Raw genomic sequence first — 27,935 nt, forward strand, 5'->3', positions numbered from 1 at the left:
AGGATGTTTTTCAGGAACATGGCAGTTAAATTCCAGGTTATTGTACTAAAAGAGTTTGTTTCTTTGCTTGTCTCAGGGAGACAAAGGCGAGGTGGGAGACACAGGACCCAGAGGAGATGTGGTAAGATGGAGCGGTGAAGGTGGGGATCAACACAGACAGGGAAGGTCAGGGAAATGTTCTCGACTTCCACCTGTATCGGAGACATACCTATGCTAAGCTAAGCTTCTTGAATGGGACCTGGAATGTTGGTGGTGCTTACTAGATTGATTTCTTCTATGAAATCAGTTTCTTTTGGAACTTTTCGTAGCATACTTTTTGGAGCATGTAGAGCTATTGGTGAGGTAGTTACTGAGCTACTGAGGTTTAGCACACATTAAGACACAGTTGGCCGGCGGGACATGGACCGCTCTAAAAATATATTATAGAACATTTAAAGCCCACTATAATGATGCACAGACCTGGATGAGGGATGGGTGGTAGAGAGAGGGATGATTGCATGGAAAAGCTATGAAGATGGAATATGGAAACTGGAGTAATACATCTTTTTTGTTGTGTTCTTGGCAGGGTTTGCCTGGAGAGAAAGGTGTGCCGGGGCTGACTGAATTCCTTGACTTTCACAGGAACGAAGCCTTCCAGGTGCGTCTGGCCTCTGGGAAACATGAGAGGGTTCCAGGAACAATACATCTCACTTTACGTAGCACGATGCCTGCGTGCCCACTTTAGATAAACTCATTCCTCTCTGAGAACTTACTTTAGGTCTCTTAGCTTAATGTCACAGGGTAGACACTTTATTTTGCCTAGTACTTCCCCCCAAAAAATGACTATGTTGAAAAATAAAACTGCAGTGAGCCAGTCAATGAGCCAGGTATTCACACATATGTTTCTAATTTGGGTAAAACAAACAAGTAATCACTGCTGAAAAAAACAGCCCAAACTAGATTTTGAAACAACCAGTTCAGACCAGTTCCCAGCTTGACATGGTTTGACTAGCTCAAGCTATGCTTTGAAACAGCTGGTTTCTGGTTGACAAGCTACCAGCACTAGCTGGTTGACCAGCTCAAACCCAGCTAGACCAGTTTTATGACCAGCTTTATGAACAGCTTGGCCATGCTGATTGACCAGCCCATACCCACCTAGACCAGCTTATGACCTGCTTGACCAGCTCAATTTTCAAGCTGGCATAGCTGGATATTACAGCAGGTATAACTATTTGACACAGGCAAAGGACAATACTTTCAAACATATCTCCATAATGATGCTTTCATGAAAGGATATATGAGTAATTGCCCAGTGGAATTGACCATTATAACATTATGCCATTATGATGCTGATTCTTGCTGCGAATCAGTATTGCATAACAAAGACCAGGGCTTGAGGCCAGAAGCCATCCATGTTTTAACCCATGTTTTAATTTTATGTAATTAGTCTTGTGTGAAATGCCTTCTAGATTCCTGTTTTTATTATTGTCCCTTGTTGCTTACAGCTGTATTCACTCATAGGTATCTTAAAGGAATTGATTTAGGGTATAGATTTATGCATGTGTTATTTTTCTAAGCCTGACAGGAAGATGAAGATTCTGGAAGATGAGAAAGATGAGAGAACAACAGTGACATGGATGGAAACACGATACTCAGGAGATTTGTGTACAGTAGTGTGAAACTCGGAATGCGGACATGCTATAAATTATAATACTGGAGTCTTGTTTGCATGAAAAACAGAAACACATGCATTTGAGAATGATAAAATCGATCGTTTCTTGGCTCAGCATGGCAAATTAAAGAAACCTGTCTAGGGTACATCAGAAATACTATCCAAGTAAATGGATGCAGATTAGTTGTTGTTAGCTGGATGCGGCTATGAAGCCACAATATCGGTTTGCAGTTTAGTGTGGTGTATTTCCCAGTGATGAAATGTCACATTATGAATGTCCGTTTAGCTTTGAAGCTGGCATTTTCTAAGCAGTTTGAAAGCCAATTGACTCTGATGTCGTCTGTATGGATTTTCCATTGCTAAAGCACTTGGAGAACCAAATCTTCAAGGAAATAAATAAATCAGGGAATGGTTTCCATTATTTTTTGTTTCAGAACCACCATGTTCACAAACTAATACATGGCTCCATTGTAGCAGTTTAGATGAGTGAGAATGATCTACCAGTTCTTGGATTTCTATCTATTTCAAAGCACTTTCTTGAGCCATGTGCACTGCCATGCTGAATGCATCATTCAGGAAAGGATGTATATATCTGCACAAGCGACACTGAACTGGAAACTAAATTAAATAAACTTAAAAATAAATGGAAAACAGCTAATTAAATTACGATTACAACCACGGGAACAGTGTCTTCTGTTTAAGGGACGCATGGTCTTGATGTGGCTTGGATGATTCATTTAAGCTTAGGGAGTAGTAACTCAAACTTTCCTGTTTATGGAATTTTTGCTGTGTGACTTTGCGCTCTGACAGTCGTACTCACAGTCACACAGTGCTAATATCTTTGGGAGTTTTAGTGTACATCTGACCATGCCACCACAAAGAAAATTCTGGTGGTTTCTTGATTTAAAGGGGCATTTCATCCCCTTAGCAAGGGGCAATTAATGTTTCCACTTACCCAGCGGACTATCTATCAATTAAAATAGTTTTGACATGATTTCTAAATGTCTGATGCACCCTGATACAAAGGACCTCAGTGGGTGGTTTTGTGGTTCTCTAAGCGCAAAAAAAACTACATTGGAAAACTCAGGAGCATCTCTTTCTAAGTATAATGCTGACGATGAATATCCACAGACCTTGTGATGCACTGTTTCATCGAAAAGTACTTTCTATCAAAGTACACCAACTGCGTATATCTGTACAAAGTCTCAAGCCAACTGTGTATATCCTTGCAAGGTCTCAAGTCAACTGTGTATATCCCTGCAAGGTCTCAAGTCAACTGTGTATATCCGTGCAAAGTCCCGACCAAAGCAGGGCAGTATTCTGGGCTGCATTGTCAACATTGTTAAATCAATGTTCAAACAGTTTTTTAGGTCAGTGTTGAAACTGCACCCCACAATACTGGTATAAAATAACCGCTCATTACAAAATACAAGCCTCCCAGGTCAGTGATCACCAGTTGCTAAAACAATCACTGCTTTAGTGTGAAATGAACCGAAGTAAAAGTCTATCTTCACTTTTCACACTTATGTGTTGTCCCTTTGTTCACAGGGGCCTCCAGGTCCCCCGGGACCCCCGGGAGAGCCAGGTCCCAAGGTATACATCACCCACAGAAATCATCTTAATATTGTATCAGTGAAGGCCCTGTCACAGATTGGTAGGGGTATACCATGAAAATTAGGAATGTAATTGTATTTATTTATGTTTTCTGTCTACAGGGAGACCTGGGCTTGCCTGGGCTAGCTGGCATTGATGGCGAACAGGTGATAACTGAAGTAGTTATATCTTGTGAACCAGAATAGACATTTTATTTATTCTCTGTATAGCAGCATATGCAGATACGCTCATATCTAGGGTGATTCAAGACACATTCATTCTCATTGAGTATTATTTTGAGATAAGTTCAACAGCCAAATTTCCAGCAGAATTTCATAATGAATTTTGGAATAACCTTTGCACAACCTAGTATCAGGCAGTACTGGTATTTGGTTGTGAAACCTCAGCTCTCAACTTTGATTATCGCAGGGCCCCAAAGGGGAGCAGGGTGACATCGGGGCGGATGGGGGAAATGGGGAGAAGGGCAATATTGGCCTGGCAGGAGCCTCGGTGAGTATGTATGTGTGTGTGTGTGTGTGTGTGTGTGTGTGTGTGTGTGTGTGTGTGTGTGTGAATGGGTTTGTGTGTGTATGTGTGTGTGTGTGTGTGTGTGTGTGTGTGTGAGACAACAATGTTATAGAGCTGTTTGCACTTGAACTGCTGTGCTGATGACCCACACTGGTCCCAGCTCTACTGTGTGTGACACAGGTATAGGGCCAGGCTGATTCATGCTCTAGACCAGTGGTCACTAACCCTGTTCCTGGAGATCTACCATCCTGTAGGTTTTCACTCCAACCCTAACAAAGCACACCTTGTTCAACAGCTTCAGATCTCATTGAGCTGCTAATTAGTAGAAACAGGTGTGCCAAATTATGGTTGGAGTGAAAGCCTTCAGGATGGTAGATCTCCAGGAACAGGGATGGTGACCCCTGCTCTAGACTGATAAGGGGAGACGTTGTAGACGTGACACATTTTTCTGTTTCTGTTGTGTTCCTTCAGGGAGCAAAAGGAGACAAAGGAGACTGCAGATTGGAGGATGATCTGGTAAGCCTAAGATCTGTGTGCCACTGAAATGTAGCATATGGAAAAAAGCAATTAATATTGAAAATGCATAACAATGTACCCTGTGACACTGCACAAAATACACACCATACTTGAATATGGTCCATAGAGTGATCCCATAATTCCACTATTTTGTTAGATTCTTGTTCACTTCATGAGCTTGACATTGTTGTATCTTTCAACCCATGGGAGTCATGGGCCAAAATGATTCTACTGCTCTCTAATAGTTTGTAAATCCCTATAATGTCGCCTCCTTGTTCTATTTTAGGTGCAGTTAATTTCTCAGCCTGGACCTCCAGGACTTCCTGGTCCCCCAGGGCCCCAGGGACTTATGGTAAATGAAGTCCCAACCATCTCTCCATTAATTTTGATACTGTAGTACACAACTGTGTTATCAAAGGCAAGAACTCTTGCTTGATTTTTCATTCACAGATTTAAAATTTGTTTCAAATTAAACGTGTTTTAAGGTAACAAACTAAAGCATCCCCTGATTTGTGTTCCAGGGACACCATGGAATGCCTGGGCCCAAGGTAAACTTGTTCGATGTTCGGGGGGTTTTGGGGTCTCTGGGTAGTTCCTGTATGTTTGGAGCATCTCTTGATAGGAGGGCTCGGTCTGTGTTACAGATTTAATTCCACATACGAGAGACCATCAGGGGAGTATTTTACAAAACAGGATTACAGAGTTAGTTGGATATCTGCACTGATTAAAACCCAGAACAGCTCTCTATACTTCAGTCCATGTTCCAGATTTGGGAGGGTTTTGGGTTAGGGTGTAATGTAATGTGATGTAGGGTTAGGATATAGGTTAGGCTATGGGTATGGGCTATGGGTGGTCTGTAGCGTAGTGGTTAAGGTAAATGACTGGGACACGCTAGGTCGGTGGTTCTAATCCCGGTGTAGCCTCAATAAGATCCGCACAGCCGTTGAGCCCTTGAGCAAGGCCCTTAACCCTGCATTGCTCCAGGGGAGGATTGTCTCCTGCTTAGTCTAATCAACTGTACGTTGCTCTGGATAAGAACTGTGGATGGAGGATTGCAGTGGAGGGGTGTGAGACAGGCTGTGGATGGAGGTTTGCAGTTGAGGTGTGTGAGACAGGCTGTGGATGGAGGTTTGCAGTGGAGGTGTGTGAGACAGGCTGTGGATGGAGGTTTGCAGTGGATGTGTGTGAGACAGGCTGTGGATGGAGGTTTGCAGTGGAGGTGTGTGAGACAGGCTGTGGATGGAGGTTTGCAGTGGAGGTGTGTGAGACAGGCTGTGGATGGAGGTTTGCAGTGGATGTGTGTGAGACAGGCTGTGGATGGAGGTTTGCAGTGGAGGTGTGTGAGACAGACTGTGGATGGAGGATTGCAGTGGAGGGGTGTGAGACAGGCTGTGGATGGAGGTTTGCAGTTGAGGTGTGTGAGACAGGCTGTGGATGGAGGTTTGCAGTGGAGGTGTGTGAGACAGGCTGTGGATGGAGGTTTGCAGTGGATGTGTGTGAGACAGGCTGTGGATGGAGGTTTGCAGTGGGGGTGTGTGAGACAGGTTGTGGATGGAGGTTTGCAGTGGAGGTGTGTGAGACAGGCTGTGGATGGAGGTTTGCAGTGGAGGTGTGTGAGACATGCTGTGGATGGAGGTTTGCAGTGGAGGTGTGTGAGACAGGATGTGGATGGAGGTTTGCAGTGGAGGTGTGTGAGACAGGATGTGCTGTGTGTGCAGGGAGAGCCTGGAGACGGGCTGAGAGGAGAGAAGGGAGAGACGGGAGAAAAAGGTCTGCCTGGAGTCAGGGTGAGTTTATCCCTGTGTGATTTACACAGCCTCCACATACACACACATACTACACACATATACACACACACACTCACATACATACACGCACACACACACATTCTACACACACACACACATACACACACACATACCACACACACATACACACACATACATACACACACATTCTACACACACACACACACACACACACACACATACATACACACACATTCTACACACACACACACATACACACACACATACACATACTACACACACATACACACTCACATACATACACGCACACACACACATTCTACACACACACACACACACACACACACATACATACACACACACACATACCACACACACATACAAACACACACATTCTACACACACACACACACACACACACATACACAAACACATACATATTACACACACACATACGTACATACACACACACACACACACACACACACACAGGAGTGGCCACGCATCCATTCACACATACACAAATGTACACATGTATGTATGTACACAGCCACAAGCAAACATACACAGACCCACTACACACAGGTAATGCGTACCTGCACTAACAGGCTTTCACAGAAATGCACTTACTTGCATAAACAGACACAGGCCAGGGGTCTGTTCCACAAAGCAGTTAGCAGGATAACAGCACAAAGTAAAACCCGAAACCCAGATTTGACTCAGTGCAGATATCTGGCTAACTGAGTAAGCCTGCTTTGTGGAACAGGCCCAAGCTCTTTCAGACACAGTGATCAACACTGAGGACCTGATCTCTCTTTCCTCTCACAGGGTGCACAGGGTCTACCAGGACTGTTTGGGCTGCCAGGGGCCAAAGGGGAAAAGGTGAGTGAACTCAGGAAACCCTGACAGCAGGGACAGACTCTTAGCCCCCTGGTGCCCAACAACCTTTCAGCGTTACAGAGAACTGGTGCAGGGCACGCCTGTGCTTTCAGAAATAAAGGTTCTAAGGTTAAAAGGGCCTAAAAAGGCGCAAGTACTTGTTCTGGGGTGGTACCCTATAGGCACATATAGTCGTACCCCCTAGCCAGCAATATATAATGAATTTGTACGTATTTTGATTGGAAAACATACTCATTTTTCCCCAAAGAGAAAATGACTTTACTTTCAGGGTACATTTGGGAAGCGTGATCCTTGAAGAGTCTCTGAGAGTCTGCAGTAACGTATGCTGTCAGTTACAGTCCAGTTAAAGCCCAGCTGGGCTGAAAAGCTGTAGGCTGTGGAGTCTGGGATACAGCGCTGCCAGTCTCTGTGTTGTGTTTTGCACACTCAAGAAGCTGTTCTGATGATGGGAATGACCTGTCACTGATTGTTTGTTTACTCTTCTACAGGGGAAGGTGGGGGAGCCTGGCCTAGACGTGAGTACTGATTTTATATCGCACCCATGTACCTGATCATATACACTACATGGCTTTATGCACTGGGTCACAACTGGCAGAGATTCTGTATTGTAACCAGACAGTCAGCTCCTGTGTTCCTTTTGTTTTTTACTTCCTCCTGCCTGGAGGTTTTTGGGTCGCTGCTACCATAGAAAGGACAGAAGTCTTGAGTCCCAGCATTGAGACAGACAGATGAAATGTAAAAATACACTGTCTTGGGTTGAGAGGAGGGAAATCTTTAAAACTTTTCTTAATCATAATTTCAGCATGGGCGGCACAGATGGTGCAGTGGGTAGCACTGCCGCCTCACAGCAAGGAGGTCCTGGGTTCAAATCCCCGTCGGCCGGGGCCTCTCTGTGCGGAGTTTGCAGGTCTTTCATGCTTTCTAGGGTGGCCATCTTGTAATGACCAGGTTTTGGTTAGTAGCCAGACTTTCCAGTGTTGTATTACAACATTAATACACTATTGTCCATATTGTATGTATGAAGAAGTAGGCCTAAGGACATAACACAGGTGATTCTTCTTGTCTTGTCTTGATGTGTCTTCAGCATTCATAGACTCAGAACCTCCGAAGTTCAGAATCTGGAGCTGATTGACTGTGCTGCTGCCCCGTTGTACTGATTCCCAGAATGCCGTGCGGGTAAACTGGCTTTCTTTTCCTGTTGCTGCAGGGTTTTCCAGGACTGATGGGTGACAAAGGAGACCAAGGGTTGAAGGGAGATAAGGTAGGGATGGGGCAATCCTGATGCTGCTATGCTTTAAAGTCATTTGTAGTGCAGTGCCAGTGCTGAACACACTCAGTTCAAGTGCCATTTTGTGAGATCAGCCATCTCACACTTTCTTATGAAACATTTAAGTCTAACAGCAAAGAACTAGCTCAATGATTTTTTTCATGTACTGCAACTTATGTAAATGTGTGAGGGTTTACCCTCCCTGTCTGTGAGGGCATCATTGTGCTGATTTGTGTTCATGGCTAGAATATGTCAGAGGTGGAACATCCAGGGGTCAGGAAATCAAAGTCCTGCCACGTGTTTCCTCCACCCATGAACTCAGCCAGTTGATTTCACTAATTAGTTCTACCTCCTGGATGAAGAATTTTGCTAATTGGCAAATCCAGGTGATTGGAACAAAATCTTGGGGAGGACTTTTACTTTCTGAACTTTTCCACCTCTGGAATAGCTGGCCTGCATGACACTTCTGTGGCTGAAGGGGGCGCTATCACGCCGTGTCTGTCCCTCTGCCCCTGCAGGGTGACCGGGGTTCAGTGGGGAAGAAGGGATTTAAGGGACAGAAAGGCGAACAGGGGCCCCCCGGATTGGACCAGCCCTGCCCCGTGGTGGGTATCGCCACTGTGGCACACTTCCTGTGCCTCCTCTGCACAGGAAATGCAGTACCCCACTTCCTGTTTCATCTACACATATAGCTTCTCTCTTTTCGTCTCTTTCTTATGCCTTCTGGGTAAACATCTTCAGCTAAATTACAGTTATTTAGCTGATGTTTTTATCCAAAGCGACTTACAGATGATTAGACTAAGCGGGAGCCAATCCCTCCTGGAGCAATGCAGGGTTAAGGGCCTTGCTCAAGGACCCAACAAGGGCACAACAGCTGCACAGATAGTATTGTGGTCACACTGAGGTATGAACCACCAACTGTCCAGGTCCCTGTTAAGCACCTTAATCAGGAGACCATAGGCTGCCCCCAGTACTTTTCATATGAAACGTCTGGGATTCTGGGATTATTCTGACACTGCCTACTGTATTTCTCTTCAGACTATCAGTAGATTTCTTTTGATACTAATGCCACTGTAAAGCTGGGATATATTGCATGAACAGTACTACTGTGTATAGTTCTGTATTTTATTACACTGCACACTATATTTATATATTTTGTAGCTCTGGTTTGAGCCATTGAGCCCCATGTCTTTTTCCATATGGGTGTAAGTGGAGTGGTTTTATTTGAAATTTGAAATTTGAGACCAGACAGGGACTTTACAGAGGAGCTACACTACTATGCAAAAGTCTTAAGCTCATGTAAATAAAAGTCCATAAAGCAAAGATGGCTTAAAAAATAACACTTTTAAACAACAATTTATTTTTATTTTTATAAAGAACAGTGAAAATAAATCAAACCAATATTTGTTGTGAACACCCTTTACCTTTAAAACGGCACACTGTCCTGTGGTTTTATAAGAAAATCAGCTGGTAAATTGTTCCAGACTTACTGGATTCTTCTGCAGAACATACAGTTCTTCTGCAGACTTTGGCTGTCGCACTTGCGTCTGGCTCTCCAGGTAATCCCAGACAGCCTTGATCAAGTGTTTATCCGAAAAGTGGTGTACTACTTAATTTAATGAAAAAAAGAATCATTGTAACATTGAATTCTTTGGAAAAGAATTTTTTGGAAATCTCTCATTTCTTTTGTTCTTTTATTTATTTTCTACTGACACACTAATACAGAGAACAAAAAAAAACGAATACGAAAATCTAAGACCAAATTTGTGTAAAAACGAAATTCCATTCTAAGACTTTTGTACAGTACTTTACATGCCAGAAAATAATTAATGAATACATTAACGACTGCATAAAGTACTTATCCCTCTTACCCCTTTTCTTTTTTTAATCACCAGGGTCGAGACGGGTTACCCATACCAGGCTGTTGGCACAAGGTCAGTCAGGGTCCTTCTGTATCACATATACATCGCACTGCTTGCACGATAGAATTACAAATACATACATAGAAGTACACATAAACATACACTGTATTTGTGAAAATCCACGGCTGTACTCTCAGATTTTCTGTTTCTCTCACTCACAGTGATGGCCAGCAGGAAGCACGACCCCTGTACATATCCATATGGTATATTTTGAAATGAAAACCCTTTTTTTTTGCATCCAGTTCACTTTTTTTGTAAGGAAGCTATTTTTCTAATCTAATATATTGAGACTTTTTTTAATACTGGACATGATATTGTTTGGTGGGGGGGTGGGCCTGTGATGGTGAAAGCGCAGGAAGGAAAAACAGGAACATGACAGCCCAAACCAGATGAGGAAACATAAGGAAAAAATGAAGGAGGAAGAGGAGGAGGAGGAGGAGGAGGAGGAGGAGGAGGAGGTGGAGGTGTACCGGAAGAAGCTGAGCCTGCCGTGAGGCGTCTGATTTGGATCCGGAGGGGAAAACTCCAGACTGCCCAGGGTGCGGCAGCCCCAGTGAAATCCGCATGGCATTGTGGGACATGTGGCCCCCGCAGAGAGCCCAGTGGTGTTTTACCCATCACCCCTTGAATCTCGTTTGGCTTTGAAAGGACAAAACGGACAAAGAAAGTGTGACGGTGGGCCTGGCTTGGCCCTATAGGGGGAGGGGTTGACCTTTGACCTGCTGTCAAGTCACCCAGAGAGGGACTGTCGCTGGATGCACGTAATGCGGACGGGGCGTGGCCTCTGAGTGCTCCTTACGCCTCGTGCTCCGGAGCATGCAGACTCGTCAGCTTTCGGCTGGACTGGAACGCCGTAGACCGACCAGAGAATTCAACTGACTGTTCAACTGGAATCAGCTCAAGCGTAATTTCATATAAGGACAATGAAGAGAGTGTTGCTTTCACTGACTGACCATTATAAAGTGCTTTTCCTTTATTTGTATACATTGCGATACTTTTCATTCTGTTTCATATGTTAAATTGATGTACTCAATTCAGTATGTTCAATTGAACATTTGTCTGTGTGTTTGTATGTGTATGTATGTGTGTGTGCGTGTGTGTGTGTGTGTGTGCGTGCGTGCGTGCGGTTTTGTTTGAATGGTCATCTTTATGAAACATTGCAAACAACAAAGTATGTAAATGCTTAGTCATGATCATTCAAACTACAATGGTCAGAAAATTTGTTTGAAGGTTGTTCATGTTAAACAACGCCGTTTTGATATAACTGTAACAAGACTTTTTAAAATAGGAACAAGAACTTTAAATGTTATATATTAAGCTGTAAAATGTGTTTAATGGAAGGTCATAGTTGTGTAGACGTAGTTGCATTCAGGCAGTTATGTTGTTATGTTGTAGTTATTTTATAGTTATGCTAGGGTATTTGGAGGGCTCAGCGTATAATATTCAACAGATGTGCAACATGTTGAGTTACTTTTGAATCCCTTTTTGTGGGCTGCAATCTGTAAGCCTTGTCATGTACATAAAAAGGATTACATGAAAATGTATTTTTCAAACCAAAATCAAAGCTCCACCAACATCTAAAATAGTTTAAAAATTGCCTGAAGTTGCACTATGCTGGAAGTTGACAGGTGAGCCTTAAATGATTAGTTCAACTCACTTTGTACACTTCAGGCACTGCTAAAGTGAAGCCATTTCTCATGCCATATTTTTGACAGTGTTTTGGTTGAGAAAGAGAAGGATTGTTGGCTTGGATGAACAACAATGAAAACGTATTTTTTTATATTTACTGATAAGTCTTGCGTATCAATGCTATGTACAATCTGTAGTCAGTGTGTATATGGTTTACTTAATTGCCATTATAATGTTATATTTCATCCTTTTGAAGTACAGAGTGCTTTTATTTTCTTAAAAACTTAAAAGCTTTTGCAGAATGTCCCGTTTGTTTTTGTTTTTTTTCTGGCACAGAAACTAGTCACAATGTCTCTTCAAGCCAGAACTAGTCAGATTTGAGCTTTTAAAAAAATGGAGGAAAGCCTCCATCTTTTGGTTGTATTTTGGGAAAAACTATGCTCGTTGCCAAATTACATCTAGTTTCTATTAATCCATGAATTGAATGTAAGCAATGTACAGAACTAACTGAGCAAATGTAAAGATATCAACCATTCTAGTTTTTCTATTGAAACGTTTACTTCTCCCTTGCTGCTTACTGTATGTATTGCTTTGCATCTGAGATCATTGTCACAAATTGGTACTTTTACATTTTAAAACTACATTTGATAAATATTCTGCATTACAGCAGTGCCCATGCGATACCTAAAGATATGGTGCAATCTTTCAGGGCAAACGATTCACACCCTACAGTGTTAATGTTTTATTGGGGTACAACAATAACTTATGAACTTTGGTAATGAAAAATGACTTACATTTAAAAGATACATGGTGTTTCTAAGAGCCAGCCAACAAAAGTATTTTCTCCATTCGAGAAATAAAATCCACTAAGGTCTTTATGATCTCCACTTCTCTCTCACTCTCTCCCTCTCTCTCTCTATAGTATTTATAGTGACTCTTGATCTCTCCCTGGTGCTCTAACGAGCTTAGTGTTGTAGAAGCACAAAGCAAAGTTGAGAAATCACAATTCCAAACAGCATCTATAGTATTTTATTTCTCCCGATCAGTTTATTTGTTTGAGTTTTTTCTACAGTATTTTGTTTATGTATGAGTATTTCTGTACCTGTTTTCTTTTGTCCTGTAAATTAAACCACTGTGCCATTTGGAAATAATAAGAAAAGCCATCTATGAGCTGTGTGTTTCCCTCTGCAGAATTTGTCTTTGTCTTTTGAATGCTGACTAGCATTGGTAGCCATGTCTTCCAGGGAGTTTTTATACCATCTAGCTTGTGGAAATATTACTTAGGCTGAAATTCTTGCATTATTGATCCTGTCTCTCAACATTTTTGGAACGATACATTTATGATTTCATGCATATTTGTAGTGACTGAATTCTCAACCAAAGGTATCTTGACTGTCTTGGTGTTTTTTTTTTACATAAAGGAAATAAATGACACCTTCTACACATTTGAGTACAAAACAACATTTATTTAACCTCTATACAAAATGTATAATATCAAATATATAACATCTTTTACGTCAGTTGATCATATTGGAGCATCAGCACTTGAAAGAAGAATAATAAAAATAAATAGAAATTCACTCCTGTTCACTTACAGAAAAGGAAGCAAATTTCAACATTCTTCAGCATATGTTCACCAATTAAAGGCAAGTATTCTGGCTGTTTTTGGAAAGCCAGTCTCTGGTGGTGGTGTAAAATAAACAGTGGCAGTAATGCACTACATTGTAGAGACAAGGTGGCATGTAATGTACTAGGAACATTTCTTAATTTATCAATATCCATCATAGTCTATCCGTTTACCATATGAAGTTCAGTCTGCTGGCTGACTGGCTCTCTTTAGTCCCATATAGTCTTTGGAGGTCTTTGGTCGTGGTGCGGACATAATTGGGCATCTGATTGTAACCGGCACCGGGGACTAAATAGTTGGCCCTCAGCCCTCCGTAAATGGGGCCGACACCAGCCCACATTCCGTGCTGGGCGGCCTTGAGGAGCGGGAATGTGTTCCGGTTGGCCTTCCTGGCGGCGCTGATCATCCCGTCGGTGTAGCGCTGGAACTGCTCCTCCTCCTCGGCGATGAGCTCGCTGTACTTCCTGTCTGACTCCATCTCCCGGCGCTGCTGGAGGCGGTCCGTGGCGCGCCGCTCGGTCATCTGCCGCCGCAGGAAGTTGTCGACGGCGGCTCGCTTCTCCTCCTCCCTCCGCGCGGCCGCCCGCTGCGCCTCCTCTTGCCGCTGGTCTCGCTCTTTCCCGGCGTGGAGGAAGCCCCGCGACCTCCGATCGTCCGCCTCGGCCTGGCGTTCCCGCGCGGCGCGCTTGTTCTCGCGGTGCGCGGCGATAGCGTCGCGCATGGACTTCTTCTTCTCCTCCAGCTCCGTGCGCTCCCTCTGCAGCTTGGCCTCCCACTTGGCCAGGCTGTCGGCCAATATCTGGGCTTTGAGCTGCTCCTCTTGGTTGGCTTTCTCCTGCATCTCGGTGGCCAGCTGCACTGCCACCATCTCCTTGTACCTCTCCACCTCCCTGCGTCTCTCCATCCTCTTCTCCTGCTTCCTCTTCATCTGCCTGTCCCTCTCCATCTGGAAAAGCCTCCGCCTCTCCTCCTCCATCTTTATCTTTTCAGCCTCTAGTGCCCGGATGGTGCTCATCGCCTGCACGTGCTCTGTGTGGGCCTTCCTCACCATTGCCTTCTTCTCCTTCTTCTTCTCCAGGAGGATGTTCTTCTCCCTCTCGTACTGCTCGCGTTGTTTCTGGCACTCTTCGACCTCCAGAGTCTTCTCCACCGTCCTCTGCCTCCACAGCTCCTGTTCGCTCCTCTGTTCTGCCAGGAACGCCCGAAAGGTTGCTTTCTCCCTCTCCTTCCGCCTCACCTTCTCCCGCTCCTGCTCCACGGCTGCCAGCTCCCTGCACCTGACATCAGCCATGAATTTCCTGGTCTCCTCCTTGGCGGTGCACGTTAACCTCTGTTTCATCGTCATCTGGTTGTCCAGCTCCTTCAGGGCTTCCATTTGGAGGAGCGCGCGATGAAACTGTTTCACGCGATCGCTCTGATAGAACTGTTGGCGTAGCGCCTTGTCCAGGGCCTCCTCTCTTTGCTTCTGAAGGCCTTTTTTCCAGCCATTCTGTATGGCTGTAGTTTCAGACTCCATTTCCATCTTGAAGTTTTAGTTGCCCAATGTTATTGCTACAGTTTCCACCAGTCTGCTGTTTGACATTACAGCCCATAGTTTATAAGGGATAAGGTCTGTCAGTGTTCATACTATCATGTCATAAAGGAGCACAGACAAAGTTCCAAAAAACAGGTCAGCTTGAAGGCCATGGCATTGTGACATCAGATAAGAATCTTCTATCCAGATCTAAGGTCTGTCATTAAATATGAACAATTATTGTATATATTGGTTCAAAATTGCAATGACACACTCAGGCAATATTGAATAACAACTTGTGTTTTGTAGGAATATTGACACACAAAGTAAATGTTATTTGGCAGAAGCTGATATACTATAACTCACATTCAGGATGTTATATATGTCTCCCTTTTTAAAATATGGTTTCAACATTTTAATTTATTGGAAGGTTATATTAGTGGAATGATATGAAAATTCATAATTTATAAATTCCAATAATTTAGCAAATTAGTAATGGGACAGTGATGGCAGTCTATAGCCTAGTGGCTAAGTTGCTTGATTTAGCTTCTACGTGCGACGTTACTAGCCCCATCGACTCGCTTTAAAATGGATTATGCACGCCATGCAGCGACTGCGTTATGCAAGAAAGTAGTGCTATTTATGAATAAAACACTGCAGGAATACATAAAAATATTGCATTCATCACGACTGGTGGGAGCTTATTAATACAATAAAAAAACAACCAGATTATCCAACCGTATATATAATTTTCGGTTCGTGGTACGGTGTGTCGCTACGCCATCTAGCAATACGTCTTCTTTGGCCTGTCATGTTTTATTTACACTATTTTAATATCTTTGACATGGTGCCTTAAATGACTCTGCAATCAGGGTTGATTTGCCAGAAGCATCATCACATTACTTCTGTAATTCATTATTTTCTCTGATTAGCTTACGTCTTCAATAAAAGCGCACCAATAAGCAAAACGCACCAACACGAAAACAGCATTAGCTATGGCGGGGGGAAAAAACAAAACAAAGAAAGAAGCTGTCCCACAGCTTCACAGCAAACGAAATGGAGATATTGTTAGAGGACGTGGCACTGAATAAAGAAACATTATTTTCCAGTTTTAGGACTACGGTGTCCAACAAAACAAACAAAGAACTATTGTTAAACCTCGCTACAGCTCACAGAGAGAGTGGGGAATCGTCAGTTTAAGAATACCATTTAAGAGGCAATTAGGCAACGTTCAATAAAGTGCAAAATGCATCCTTCGTTAGGAACAATTGTATTCTTTGCATGAAAACAGTCCCATGAATGTGGTATTTTAGTCATATTATTAGCCAGCCACAACTGTATAATTACTAGTGTAGATATACGAGTGTAGCCTGCATCTTGCTTAACATAATGAGATGTAACGAAGAGCAACAGCTGATTTCAGAGGCTTGACAGTGGTGGCCGCTAGCAGAGTGAGCTGACAATATCGATAAGGAATAGCTAAGAGTGGTCCAGACCAACCTTAAGAAAGTACCACTTACAGTAGGTATACTTAGCTTAGAACGTTGCTGCTTTCACACACATTGAACATTTGAATTTAAAAAAGGCTAAAGGAATCCCTTGTGTGAACACAGTGGAATGTACATTTGAATTTAAAAAAGGCTAAAGGAATCCCTTGTGTGAACACAGTGGAATGTACATTTGAATTTTAAAAAGGCTAAAGGAATCCCCTTGTATGAACACAGTGGAATGTTGAGCATGTTCAGTGTTCCAAACTGTCAGATGGTGTTTGAAATCTGGCCTCTGTCCTTTGGATGATGCAACCACACTATCAACCTATCTAAAAATCTGAAAACATAGCTAATGGCGAAGTTAACGTCGCAAAGGTGTGCTGTCTCAAAGCTAGTAGGTGGGGCTTGCCACATACCTACAGCACAGATTGCTTCTTTTCAGTTTTCCAATAAAATAACAACAATCACCACAGACTCTTCACTTTAGAAAAAAAATAATTTATGTACTCTTGATTTCATGTAAACACACGCAGGCAGTCACACATTAAAGCCTAAAATTTGGCTTGTGTCGAGTGATGAGTGTATAATGTATTTGCTACGGACATAATTCATTGGTAAATATGTATTTAAAAGTCTTCTAAACAAAATGCCTTTGGATATTTCATCTTAATTGTATCATACCTTGTCCCTGATTTAAATGGCTTCTAAAAATGTCAGACCTAATGACCTAAGAATGGCTTCTTGTGGTAGCCTAAGTAACCGTAGCAGGTTGGTTTAGAACAGATCATCTTGAATTTTTGTTCCACGCTACTGGAAACACATGACTCAAAATCAAAGGGAAGAGTCATTGACGTAAAGAGAACAGGACCAGGAATGCGCCAAAATGCAGATACTGATTATGATCCAATACTATAAGAATATAGCCTATCTCCGCATATTTTACCAAATAAAACCCAATCTTCTTCTTGAATCTGCTTGGCCGTCAGTGTCCCCATATAACCTTTTGATGTCTGGGGTCGTGGTGCCCACGTAATTGGGGATTTCATCATAGGTTGCACCGGGCTCCAAGTAGCCGGTTCTGAGGCCTCCAGTGATTGGTCCCAGGCCATACCACATGCCATGATTGGCTGCCCTGAGAAGTGGCAGGATGTTCCTGTTTGCCTTGGCGGCGGCATTGATCACTGCGGTGGTGTACGCCTGAAACTGCTCCTCCTCCTCGGAGATCAGCTCCTCGTACTTCTTGTCGAAGTCTAGCCCCTCTTCGTGCAGGATCCGCTTGTTGAAGCGCCGCTCCAGCATCTGCCACCGCAGAAACTCATCCATGATGGTGCGCTGCTTCTCCTTCTTCTGCACCTCCAGCTGCTCGGTCTCCCAGTAGACGCGGTCCTCCTCCTTCCTGGCCTCCAAGTCCTCCTGCGCGCTCTGCGCCTCCTCCTCTGCCTTCTCCTGGTGCTCGCGCTTGCTCTCGAGGTTCACGGCGATGGCGTCGCACATGGACTTCCTCTTCTCCTCCAGCTCTATGCACTCCCTCTGTAGCTTGGCCTCCCACTTGGCCAGGCCGTCGGCCAACATCTGGGCGTTGAGCCGCTCCTCTTGGTTGGCTTTCTCCTGCATCTCGGTGGCCAGCTGCTCTGCCACCATCTCCTTGTACCTCTGCGCCACCCTGCGTCTCTCTGCCCTCTTCTCCTGCTTCCTCTTCACCACTTTCTCCCTCTCCATGCTGAAAAACTTCCTCCTCTCAAACTCCATCTCCTGTTTCTCAGCCTCCAGGGCCCTGATGGTGTCGGTCCCTGCCAGAAACTCCCTGTGAGCTTTCCTCGCATTCATCATGTCTATCTGGTCCTGCTGCTTGCGCAGTTGCTTCTCCCGCGCGTATTGCTCCCGCATCTGCCGGCACTCTTCAATCTCCTGTTCCTTGTCCAGCCTCATCTGTCTCCGCATGCACTCGTGCTCCATCATCTGCTGCTTTACGTAGTCTCCGACGGCCTTGGACTCCATCTGACGCTGCTTCAGGTTCTCTCGGTCCTGGGCGATGCCCTCCAGCCATTTCCGCTTTATCTCGTCGATCATCTTCTTGGTCCCCTCTTCGGCTGCGGTGGCCAGCTTCCGCTCGATCTTCACCTGGTTCTGGCGATCGTTCATAGTTTCGGACAGCAGGAGCGCCCGGTGGAAATTCCTCACACGGTCGCTCTTATAGAACTCCTGGCGTATGGCTTTCTGCCTAGCCTCCTGCCTGTGGGCCTCAAGGCCTCTTCTGCCATCCTGACTTTCCACAGCTGCTGAAACGTCCATTTTCATCTCAGTGGTTCAAAAGCACATAGCCCGTTTCAGTTTTCTGCAAAGCTTTTATAGTGGACGAGATCAGGTCCCCTGTGATGTCGCGAGCAGTCGAAGTGAAGGACGAAGTCTTGTGACGTCAGCACAGGAGGTTGAAGTTGTGTATGGTAAATCTATTCGTCAGCTAAAAACACCCAACAAGACTCTCTACTGTAGCCACAATGTATAGGCACAGAGATAAGCAAATAAGCACTAGCTAGCGAATAAAACCGATTTCAATTCAGCGGCATACACGACAACCGGCACGATTGTAGCGCTTCACAATTTCAACAAACGCATTTTCTCACCCAGCAATATAAGCACGAGAATGTGTTCATATGCGCTGTGCCGTCCTCTAACAAGTTTATGCATAAAACTCTGCGTGAGTTATTAAAAAACTGTTTTTCATCCGTTAAAGTAAATCCATGCATTTCAAATGTGTTTTCTGTTTGCTGTTCTAAAAACAAAATATGCTCCAGTATATTTGTCCTGGAACATAATGCAGATATGAACGATTTATACGACGTGTACGCTCTGTGGTGAAATGTCACGTATTTTGATCGCAAGATCCTATAGTGTTGCATTTAGCCTAGTTATTTACGTTGATGAATTACTAAAAAGCTTGAATCAGACACTAAGTTATCTATAGGTTGCGAGTTCATTGTTAGAGCTACAGCTAAAGACAACTTTTGTATCCGTTTCCAACGATCTAGCACTTATCAATCAATACATTAATTGAATAGGCTATAATGCATGTGTGAATATTTCTATAAACGTAAATGATTCATTTAAAATAGTCGATTAGACTGTGTTTTATTCAGTTGATTAGCGACATCTAGTGGGGTTGGCAACTATTTGAGTTGGAGCTTGATCTAAACGGTATGATATTGCTCCCCTTGCCTAATGTGACTTGTCCGGTAATGCAGTAGCCTACTAATACCCCCAATGCCAGCAACAGTCTTTCAGTCAGTGTCACTGGACTATTGTGGCTATCGTCAGAATGTTTTGCACAGGACTATTGGTCCTGGAGAATCCCTGTGCATGCTGGTTTTCGTTACAGCCAAACTCTTGCTCAAGTAAGGCTGTGGAACTGATAAGTTCATACATATTTTTTCTTTAAACATGTTAACACAGTTAATTTTCTTTGTCTTAGAATTCTTCATCTTCCAAATGGTTCGTTTTAGTGTCCATGCATTAACCAGAAAAATATTTGTACACGTCAGTTTTGCGGTCCCGAGTATACAATAACCATTACATGTTTGGTCTGAATAACTGATTTAAATTTGACTGCTAATTTGTAATGAATTCCGTCTTCTTTCTCCGCTGTTACACCTTTTTTCCTCATCTCATTTTCCAAAACCATACCATGTACGTCCACTTTCACCAATTAATTTGATTGTTTAAAAATAAAAATATGTCATCATTTGAAATGAAGCACAATGTGAATATGGGATGCATAGCTATTTCTGACATAATGAGGCTTAGGCGGGTAGATAATCCTGCAAAACATGAAAAGAGTAATTAAGAAAAACGAAAACAGCTTGTTACAATTATGGGATTGCGATTACTTTTGGCAAGAAAAACAGCATATATACAGGGTCCAGCCCACTGACATCGGCTGCAATAATCACATAACTGCTCACTGCACTTCCCAGAATTCACCACTAGTCTTCTCTCGTGCACGTCTATTCTATTTCCGGTGCGCTGTGTCTCTTTCTCCGTGCCTGAGTGTGAAAAGGAGCTAGGCGAGCGAGGCCTCTCTAAATCCGACTCCATCATCCCCAAAAGGCACGGTTTACCTTCGCCAAAATGACCGAGCAGATGACCGTGAGGGGAACCCTGAAGGGCCACAACGGTTGGATTACCCAAATCGCTACAACTCCGCAGTTTCCCGATATGATCCTGTCTGCATCCAGAGGTAACGGAGCTGCCGCCATAACAGCGCTGGATACGAGCTACGTGGTATTACTGTTAGAGCAGTCCGTTATACACATTTTTAAATGCTGTTTCATGCAACTGTACCGATTCAACTGGTTAAATTATGTTTGCATACATTTGACCGGATAGGTTGTAAAATGTAAGTCATTAATGGTTAAACTTTCTAGGTAGCAAACCAACCGGCTGTCAGTTCACGCATTACTATAAACACGTGTCAAGTTGCTTGGCAGCGGCATTTTGAAATGACGTGTTACGCGTGGCGCTTCTTGTGCCGCTTGGCTAATTTTTGCTATAATCTTCCCTGTGTTTGCAGGCTGCAGCTAGCTGCGGAAGGACAGTTCAATATTGGCTACATATTTCGATTACCAGGCCGTTATAATTAATTCTGTCATTAACGAAATGGCTTCTTGCAATTGTCTGTGTAGAAGTGACGATATTGCAGAATATATCATGAATGTTTGTAATGCTAAAGAAAATCTGCCCTGGTGTACATCCTATCATGCTTTACTTTTGTCATCTGACGTTACCCCCAACATAATCACAGCTAAGGTCTTGACACAAGTATGGACACATCAAGTGGTTTTCTGTCTGCAAAGTGCAGCTCAGTGGTCCCTAAGTCCTGGCCCTAGAGAGCTGCAGGGTGTTCTGGCTTTTGTTGTTACTCGGCGCTTAATTGCTCAATCAAAGCATTTAATTAAACCGTTAATCTGGTTTATGCATTGGTTGCTGATATTAAGTCGAAACGCGTTCTCTGTGCTGTTTTGGGTTATGTATGGGCAGTGCAAGTTTTTGTCCTTGCTTGTTTCAGGGTTTCTTTGAATTGAGCACACCTGCAGTCACGTTGCGTTCCCTGCGTTCCTATCTCTCCAGATAAGTCCATAATCATGTGGAAACTGACTCGCGACGAGACTAACTACGGCATCCCGCAGCGGTCGCTGCACGGGCACTCGCACTTTGTGAGCGACGTGGTGATCTCCTCCGACGGGCAGTTCGCCCTGTCCGGGTCCTGGGACGGCACGCTGCGGCTGTGGGACCTGACCTCGTGAGTGTGCTGGATCTGAGGGGAGAGAGGAGGGTGTGCCACCTTTTCTTTCTCAAATTAATCTGTGCAGTGCAGTAATTGTAATTAATTGCTTAATTTAGGCTGACCCGATGTCCTCTTTGACATTTCTTTTTCGGACCAAAAATATTTCTGAATTCCTAAAAATGTCCAGTTCGGTTATACTCATTCCATAGACCTTAAATAAACCACAAAAATATCCTAGCATGTTATGTTCTGCTAAAGCATTCATTGTCAGAGTAGCATTTTACCCTGTGGCCTCAGATGGAGCAGTGATGGTGTAGACCAGGGGTGCACAACTCCGGTCCTGGATGTCGACACAATCCTGAAGCCTGTCTCTGCTCTCTCCTCAGCGGTCAGACGACTCGCCGATTCGTCGGGCACACCAAGGACGTCCTGAGCGTGGCCTTCTCTGCCGACAACCGGCAGATCGTGTCCGGCTCCCGGGACAAGACCATAAAGCTGTGGAACACCCTGGGGGTCTGCAAGTACACCATCCAGGTGGGCTTCAGTCAGTGTGGCTTCTATCACTTAGTGTTTCACGTGTATGAAACCCCACAGGTGAAGCTGGGATAGGTGGTCAGGTCTCTCTGCTCTGTGCTTCGCCTGGTGGGAATCTAGAATGCTGATGGCACAGTTCAGTCGCATATCTCCTGCCAGGCATAGAGCTGAAGTAGAGCATAATGAGCACTCCTCATAATCTGCGTATGCCCAAATTGTTTGAGTGTTCGTTAGGTAAGGGTTAATATTGAACGTAAGTTGAACACCTGTGACTTTTGGAACTGGATATAGGTATGAAAAGTTGCCGCACTGGTTGGCATGCCAGTCCTAGCTTGTAGTGTGCGGTGCAGAGTCTGCTGCAAGCCTTGTGTCTGTTCATTTGTGAAGAGTCGGTAACTAAGAACTCGTCCCAATGATTACAAAATTCACGGTCCTATCGCCTGAGCCCCTGTGGCTCTGACGACAAGTCCTGCAATTATGAAGGGATGAGGGGTGCAGCCAACTCAGCAGATTCCTTTTTCTGTTGCTGTTTACTGTAAATTGGTGCTAAGGATTGATTGCATTTCAGGCAGGGCTGCCCAGCCCTGTTCCTGGAGATCTACTGTACTGTAGGTTTTCATTTCTTCCCTAGTTTGGCACACCTGATTCTACCAATTATCAGTTGATCCAGCACTCCATTAGGGATGGTGTGAAGACCGACAGTATGGTAGATCTCCAGGAACGGGGTTTGGCAGCTCTGCTTAAGCTATTGAGCGAGGTGTGCTTCTTTAGTGTTGGTGTGAAAACCGACAGGATGGTAGATCTCCAGGAACAGGGTTGGGCCAGAACTCTGCTCTTGCTCTTGAATGAGGTGCGTTTCATTATGGTTGGTGTGAACCTACAGGACGGTAGATGTCCAGGAACGGGGTTGGGCAGCCCCGGCTCAAAGCTGAATTTAAAGCTTCAATACCTACTGCTGCGGTATTCCCCTGTGGTTCATGGGCTACCCGGACTAGCAGGAATTGGACCGATACAGAATGCTGACTGATGTAGATGTGGTGGAGCATTTTAAGCCTCAGAACCGGTTAGCAAACGGTAGAGATCTCATTTGCAGTAAGATGTAAACCTGTGTATGTTGCATTGGGACTTTCATTTTTAATATGAATTGATTATGAATCGGCTGCACTGTGCTTGGGTACACAGAAATAAAATCAAGCTGCCTTACCTTGGGGGGGTTTTGACAAGCTTTCATAAAGATAATTCCACTTTGTGGTTGGTAATTAAATAAGGTGATTGGATAGGGCAGAGCGTGTGACTTGAATTTGAATATGGTAATGCAGGCTATAATTTTTCTCTTATAAAGTGCTCAATTTTACTGTCAAGAAAATGTTACTGCTTCAGGCAAGTGGGAGGTAATAGCCTTTGAAATGGCTTGTGCTGACTTTGCCCAGTGCTTGTATGGTCCTGCCACTCTCAGAACTGGAGTTCACTCGTGAGGGGTGGGTTTATGGAGGAGCGGTAACCGAAATTGACCTGAACGCTGGTCTTTCCGCGTGTCCGCAGGACGAAAGCCACACAGAGTGGGCGTCCTGCGTGCGCTTCTCCCCGAACAGCAACAACCCAATCATCGTCTCCTGCGGCTGGGACAAGACGGTCAAGGTAAGAGCCGCGTCCGATCACCTTGATCGCCTGCTCTCCGACGCGCTGCAAGATCTTACAGGAGCTTTTCATATTTAAATTCTATTACTCTGGTTGGCCTGGGTGGCATTGTTTGTTGTGGCAGTTACAAGTTGGGTTGCTAGGAAACTATGCGTAGTAATTTGTTGGCATGCTGATACTCTTCGCCTACCTGTTCAAAAAATTAATGAGAAACATTCCCAAACTGCTTGAGTAATTATTAAAATGGTGAAAGGGAGGATATTGGATAAGATGACGATCTAATAGATGTAATAAATAAGGTAACACACCAGTGTGGTAGGTTCGTAAAGGGAACTTTCAATGAAATGCACATGTAAACATTGCAAAGTGACTGCTTAAATTTGAGCATTAATTGAAGGTTAATTAAGGGAGTATTTCAAACAGCTGCAAGTGCTGCATATTAGTATTAGAAAGCTCAGTGATTACTGTCATGGGGACAGCCGCATCCCTGTAGTGTGCGGTACAGAGTCTGTTTCTGGCCTTGTATCCGTTTTTATTTGTGAAGAGTCGGTAGTGAAGAGAACTCGTCCCGATGATTACATAACTATCGCCTGAGCCCCTGTGGCTCTGACGACAAGTCCTCCAATTATGAAGGGATGAGAGGGGCAGTGCGTCAGTCTGAACACCGTGAATCGGCTCAGTGAATGACTCCGCACAGCAAATCCAGTAGGCGAATCGGTCAGTTTAGCGAATTGGAAAGATGTCTCGATCGGCACAGAAAATCAGCTCTGCAAATCTGATACCAGTACCAATCCTGTTCTTTCTGACCACTGTTATTCCCCACGAAACTGCTAGAATATTAATCTTTTGGCGAATCGGCCTGTAGTATAGAGACCTGTAGTCCGTGGGCTGTGGTGGCCTACAGGATGGGGTGAGCGTCCCTGCTGTGCTGTTCTGTGATATTCAGCCCCTCTCTCCTGTCACAGGTGTGGAACCTGGCCAACTGCAAGCTGAAGACCAACCACATCGGCCACACGGGGTACCTGAACACCGTCACAGTCTCCCCTGACGGCTCGCTGTGCGCCTCTGGTGGGAAGGTATGCTGGGGAGGAGTGGGAAGGGGGAAACGGGGTGGGGTGGGCACAGGGCAGTTATTAGGGTTATTTTTTATTCAGTAGTTAAGCCTATGTACAAACACCCAGTTTGGCTTTATAATTTATTCTATAATGGTCTCCAAATGCACCATTATCTGATGATACTAACTTTTGAATTAGAGTTGGGGAATTATGGCCAAGATATTATATGATTTTCCATATTCTTGATGTTATGATGGGATTACACTGTCCACTGAACATCAGTTGGGGGTGGAAGGATTTTAAGCCATTTTAGCCGTCTGTATTTCTGTTGCTTCCCGGTAGGTTCCTAGCATCTGCTGACATCATTGGTTTCACTTTTCATTGTTTTTTCTACCGCAGAAACGTATGCATTTCTGAGCAGTGATCAAATGGGATTCTATCTGTCACTGAACTCCTACTGGTGCCAGGGGTGTGAAGTGGACAAGAGGAAAAAGAGGTACCTGTATGTAGTGTTAAATGCTCCCAAACAAGTTTATCGGTGCAGACAATATTTTGATTTTCAAAGGTCATTGGTTATGGCCTGCTTAGCTATCCCTACAAAGGCCTTTGAAATGTTGTTTTGGCCATTAACCCTGTTTGGAAGTTTTCAATACTGTGTTTGGGTATCTTTGTCTTCCTCAGTCCACTTTATATCCATGGTCCAGTAGGAATTTTTGCAATGTGCAGGCACTACCTTGCTTTTTATAGCCTGTGGTCTGTCATCCTGTGTCGTGTGTCAGTTAACTGCAGACCGGTGATCTCCTGGTTTGCTTATCCTTTCTCAGTTTCCATAATGCATCTTGTTTATCGTTAGTGGGTTTGTGGTGTCAGTGCTCTGGTTTACAGTGGAAAATATATTCCCCATAGGGACACTTGCATCCCATTAATGTGTGGTACCGGGTCTGTTGCTGGCCTTGTCCACTCATTTATGAAGTCAGTACTTGAGAGAGAACTCGTCCCGATGATTACAAAATTCACGGTCCTATCGCCTGAGCCCCTGTGGCTCTGATAAGTCCTGCAATTATGAAGGGATGAGCAGTCCGTCTGAACAGTGAGTCAATCAGTGAATCGGCTCAGTGATCTGATCCTCTGAAACCAGCCATTCATTGCTTGTTCAGTTTTAGTCGGTGCAGTTGGCAGACCTGTTATTTCTCTGTTTGGGTTTCCGACCATTTACCCCATAAATCGTCGGAGTAAATGGTCCCGTCCCCTCTTATTTCTCCTCGTTTTCTTAATTCTTGGTTTCCAGAATGCGTCTTTAGTTTCAGTGGGGTTTGTGGTGGCAGTCCTCTAGTTTAGGGTGGTGAGTGTTCCTCATAATCCCCACCCCTTCTCCCCTGCTGTGCAGGACGGGCAGGCCATGCTGTGGGACCTGAACGAGGGGAAGCACCTCTACACGCTGGATGGAGGAGACGCCATCAATGCGCTCTGCTTCAGCCCCAACCGCTACTGGCTGTGCGCTGCCACCGGACCCAGCATCAAGATCTGGGTACGAGGAGCCTTCATCAGGCGTCAATGTCACTGGAGAATATGAGCTTTGACATGGGTGGCAAGATAAGGCTAGGCTACATGCTCCCCTCCTGACTTACTCCTTACTCTTGCAGGATCTTGAGGGTAAAATCATAGTGGACGAGCTGCGACAGGAAGTGATCAGCACTAACAGCAAGGCGGAGCCTCCCCAGTGCACCTGCCTGGCCTGGTCAGCTGACGGACAGGTACAGTACGGTCTCCGTGCCGTTTGGCCACGCCAACCGAACCATTCTGCGCTCGCTCTGTCTTCACGAGTCCCCCGATGATTACACCCCTTTACTGTTCTGAGTCACCCTGCTGACACGTCCTCCAATTATGAGGGGGGTTTGGTCTGTACTCAAATCAATGTCATCAAATCGGGACTTGGAATTATAAGGTTCTAAGTAGTATTGAGATATTAAAAGCTTTCACATCCTAACAAAACTGAAATCCAGGGCAGTTCCTCATATCAAAACACCCTACAAGCATCTTGTACAATATTGAAATCCTCTCAAATTGCCCTATAAACAACATATTTATGACACTAATTTGTCAGAAATTCTAGCTATATATGTATAATTCTTAGGTCTCAAATGCTGTGGCACTCTTTAATCGTGGCGCTTAAGCAGTCAAATGTTGGCCAGAAGTATCCAAAGGTGTGCAAATCCATTCCCCTGTGGATCCATGCCATTGCACCTGACATCTGTGCCTGAATAAAACTTTGTAGGCACTGTCCAGCTGAGAGTTGCACTTGGCAGTGTGTATCTGCACTCTGGATATCTTTCTTTCCAAGTCTACCGTTGTGCAACCTACTGAACTGCCTAATTGTATGCCAGGGAGGTAGTTACTCTGTGTTTGTTTGAACTTGCAGAGATTTACACTGACACTCAATCCCCTCGCAACTGACATTCAAGCTAATTGTGCCTGAATTGTTTTGACATGTCAAAACAATCGGGAGCCTGTAAACCAGTCAGATCGACTCAGAACGCCATCTCGCACCTAGTGAGTTGCAACAATCTTCTCCCCTCCTTTACTCCACTACATCTTTTCAACTACCCTGGAAATATGTGGAACAAAGGAGGGAAATTAACAAGTGGAGAAAAGGGATTGCCCTATAATGTTATTTTTCCACCGGGCCAACAAATATTCCCATAGCCTATCGCAGATCTTTCATTTAGAGCTACAAAATGGCTGAGTTTCAAGCACTAGTTCATTTCACTGTCCTGATCTTTTCCTTCCTCCTGCTCAGACCCTGTTTGCTGGCTACACGGACAACCTGATCAGAGTGTGGCAGGTGACCATCGGCACCCGCTGATAACAAGCCTCCCGCTCAACCGCAAGACTGCTATGAACTGTTCACTGAAGCCTTGAATAAAAAAAGGAAAATGAAAAAAACTGAATTCTGTTCTGGTGTGTGATTCCCTGGCGCAAGGCCATGTTGCCTCCTCCATTCATCACAAAAGTGAGAGGAGCT

The 27,935-nt window shown here is 44.4% G+C and overlaps 4 protein-coding genes across 4 annotated transcripts in view; 2 read left to right on the forward strand and 2 right to left on the reverse strand.

Moving 5' to 3' along the window:
• The window catches only part of LOC133133243 (collagen alpha-1(XXIII) chain), a 105,822-nt gene extending 94,546 nt beyond the window's left edge, over positions 1 to 11,276 (forward strand). Inside the window, exons 16-30 of the mRNA XM_061249343.1 lie at positions 77 to 121; positions 566 to 637; positions 3,200 to 3,244; positions 3,367 to 3,411; positions 3,674 to 3,754; positions 4,244 to 4,288; positions 4,575 to 4,640; positions 4,810 to 4,836; positions 6,007 to 6,075; positions 6,886 to 6,939; positions 7,446 to 7,472; positions 8,165 to 8,218; positions 8,743 to 8,829; positions 10,120 to 10,158; positions 10,308 to 11,276. Coding sequence (XP_061105327.1) covers positions 77 to 121; positions 566 to 637; positions 3,200 to 3,244; positions 3,367 to 3,411; positions 3,674 to 3,754; positions 4,244 to 4,288; positions 4,575 to 4,640; positions 4,810 to 4,836; positions 6,007 to 6,075; positions 6,886 to 6,939; positions 7,446 to 7,472; positions 8,165 to 8,218; positions 8,743 to 8,829; positions 10,120 to 10,158; positions 10,308 to 10,310 — 759 coding nt within the window. The 3' untranslated portion in view covers positions 10,311 to 11,276. The remainder of the gene's footprint in view (positions 1 to 76; positions 122 to 565; positions 638 to 3,199; positions 3,245 to 3,366; positions 3,412 to 3,673; positions 3,755 to 4,243; positions 4,289 to 4,574; positions 4,641 to 4,809; positions 4,837 to 6,006; positions 6,076 to 6,885; positions 6,940 to 7,445; positions 7,473 to 8,164; positions 8,219 to 8,742; positions 8,830 to 10,119; positions 10,159 to 10,307) is intronic.
• A 2,295-nt stretch (positions 11,277 to 13,571) lies between these two features.
• Positions 13,572 to 14,924, reverse strand: LOC133133244 (cilia- and flagella- associated protein 210-like). Its single transcript, XM_061249344.1, has 2 exons — positions 14,335 to 14,924; positions 13,572 to 14,292 (listed from the first exon to the last, which is right to left on the reverse strand). Exons 1-2 carry the CDS (start codon positions 14,922 to 14,924, stop codon positions 13,572 to 13,574), a joined length of 1,311 nt encoding a protein of 436 aa, XP_061105328.1.
• Positions 14,925 to 17,344: 2,420 nt separating this feature from the next.
• LOC133133245 (cilia- and flagella- associated protein 210-like) lies at positions 17,345 to 18,697 on the reverse strand. The gene has a single exon (XM_061249345.1). The coding sequence runs from the start codon at positions 18,695 to 18,697 to the stop codon at positions 17,345 to 17,347; it is 1,353 nt and encodes a 450-aa protein (XP_061105329.1).
• A 1,636-nt stretch (positions 18,698 to 20,333) lies between these two features.
• LOC133133078 (small ribosomal subunit protein RACK1) lies at positions 20,334 to 27,861 on the forward strand. Its single transcript, XM_061249052.1, has 8 exons — positions 20,334 to 20,639; positions 21,530 to 21,701; positions 22,073 to 22,220; positions 23,763 to 23,858; positions 24,824 to 24,934; positions 26,301 to 26,441; positions 26,557 to 26,667; positions 27,711 to 27,861. The coding sequence occupies exons 1-8, from the start codon at positions 20,531 to 20,533 to the stop codon at positions 27,774 to 27,776; spliced, it is 954 nt and encodes a 317-aa protein (XP_061105036.1). The 5' UTR covers positions 20,334 to 20,530; the 3' UTR covers positions 27,777 to 27,861.
• The last annotated feature ends 74 nt before the right edge of the window (positions 27,862 to 27,935 follow it).

This window comes from Conger conger, chromosome 7 (genome assembly GCF_963514075.1).
Source record: "Conger conger chromosome 7, fConCon1.1, whole genome shotgun sequence".
NCBI lineage: Eukaryota > Metazoa > Chordata > Actinopteri > Anguilliformes > Congridae > Conger > Conger conger.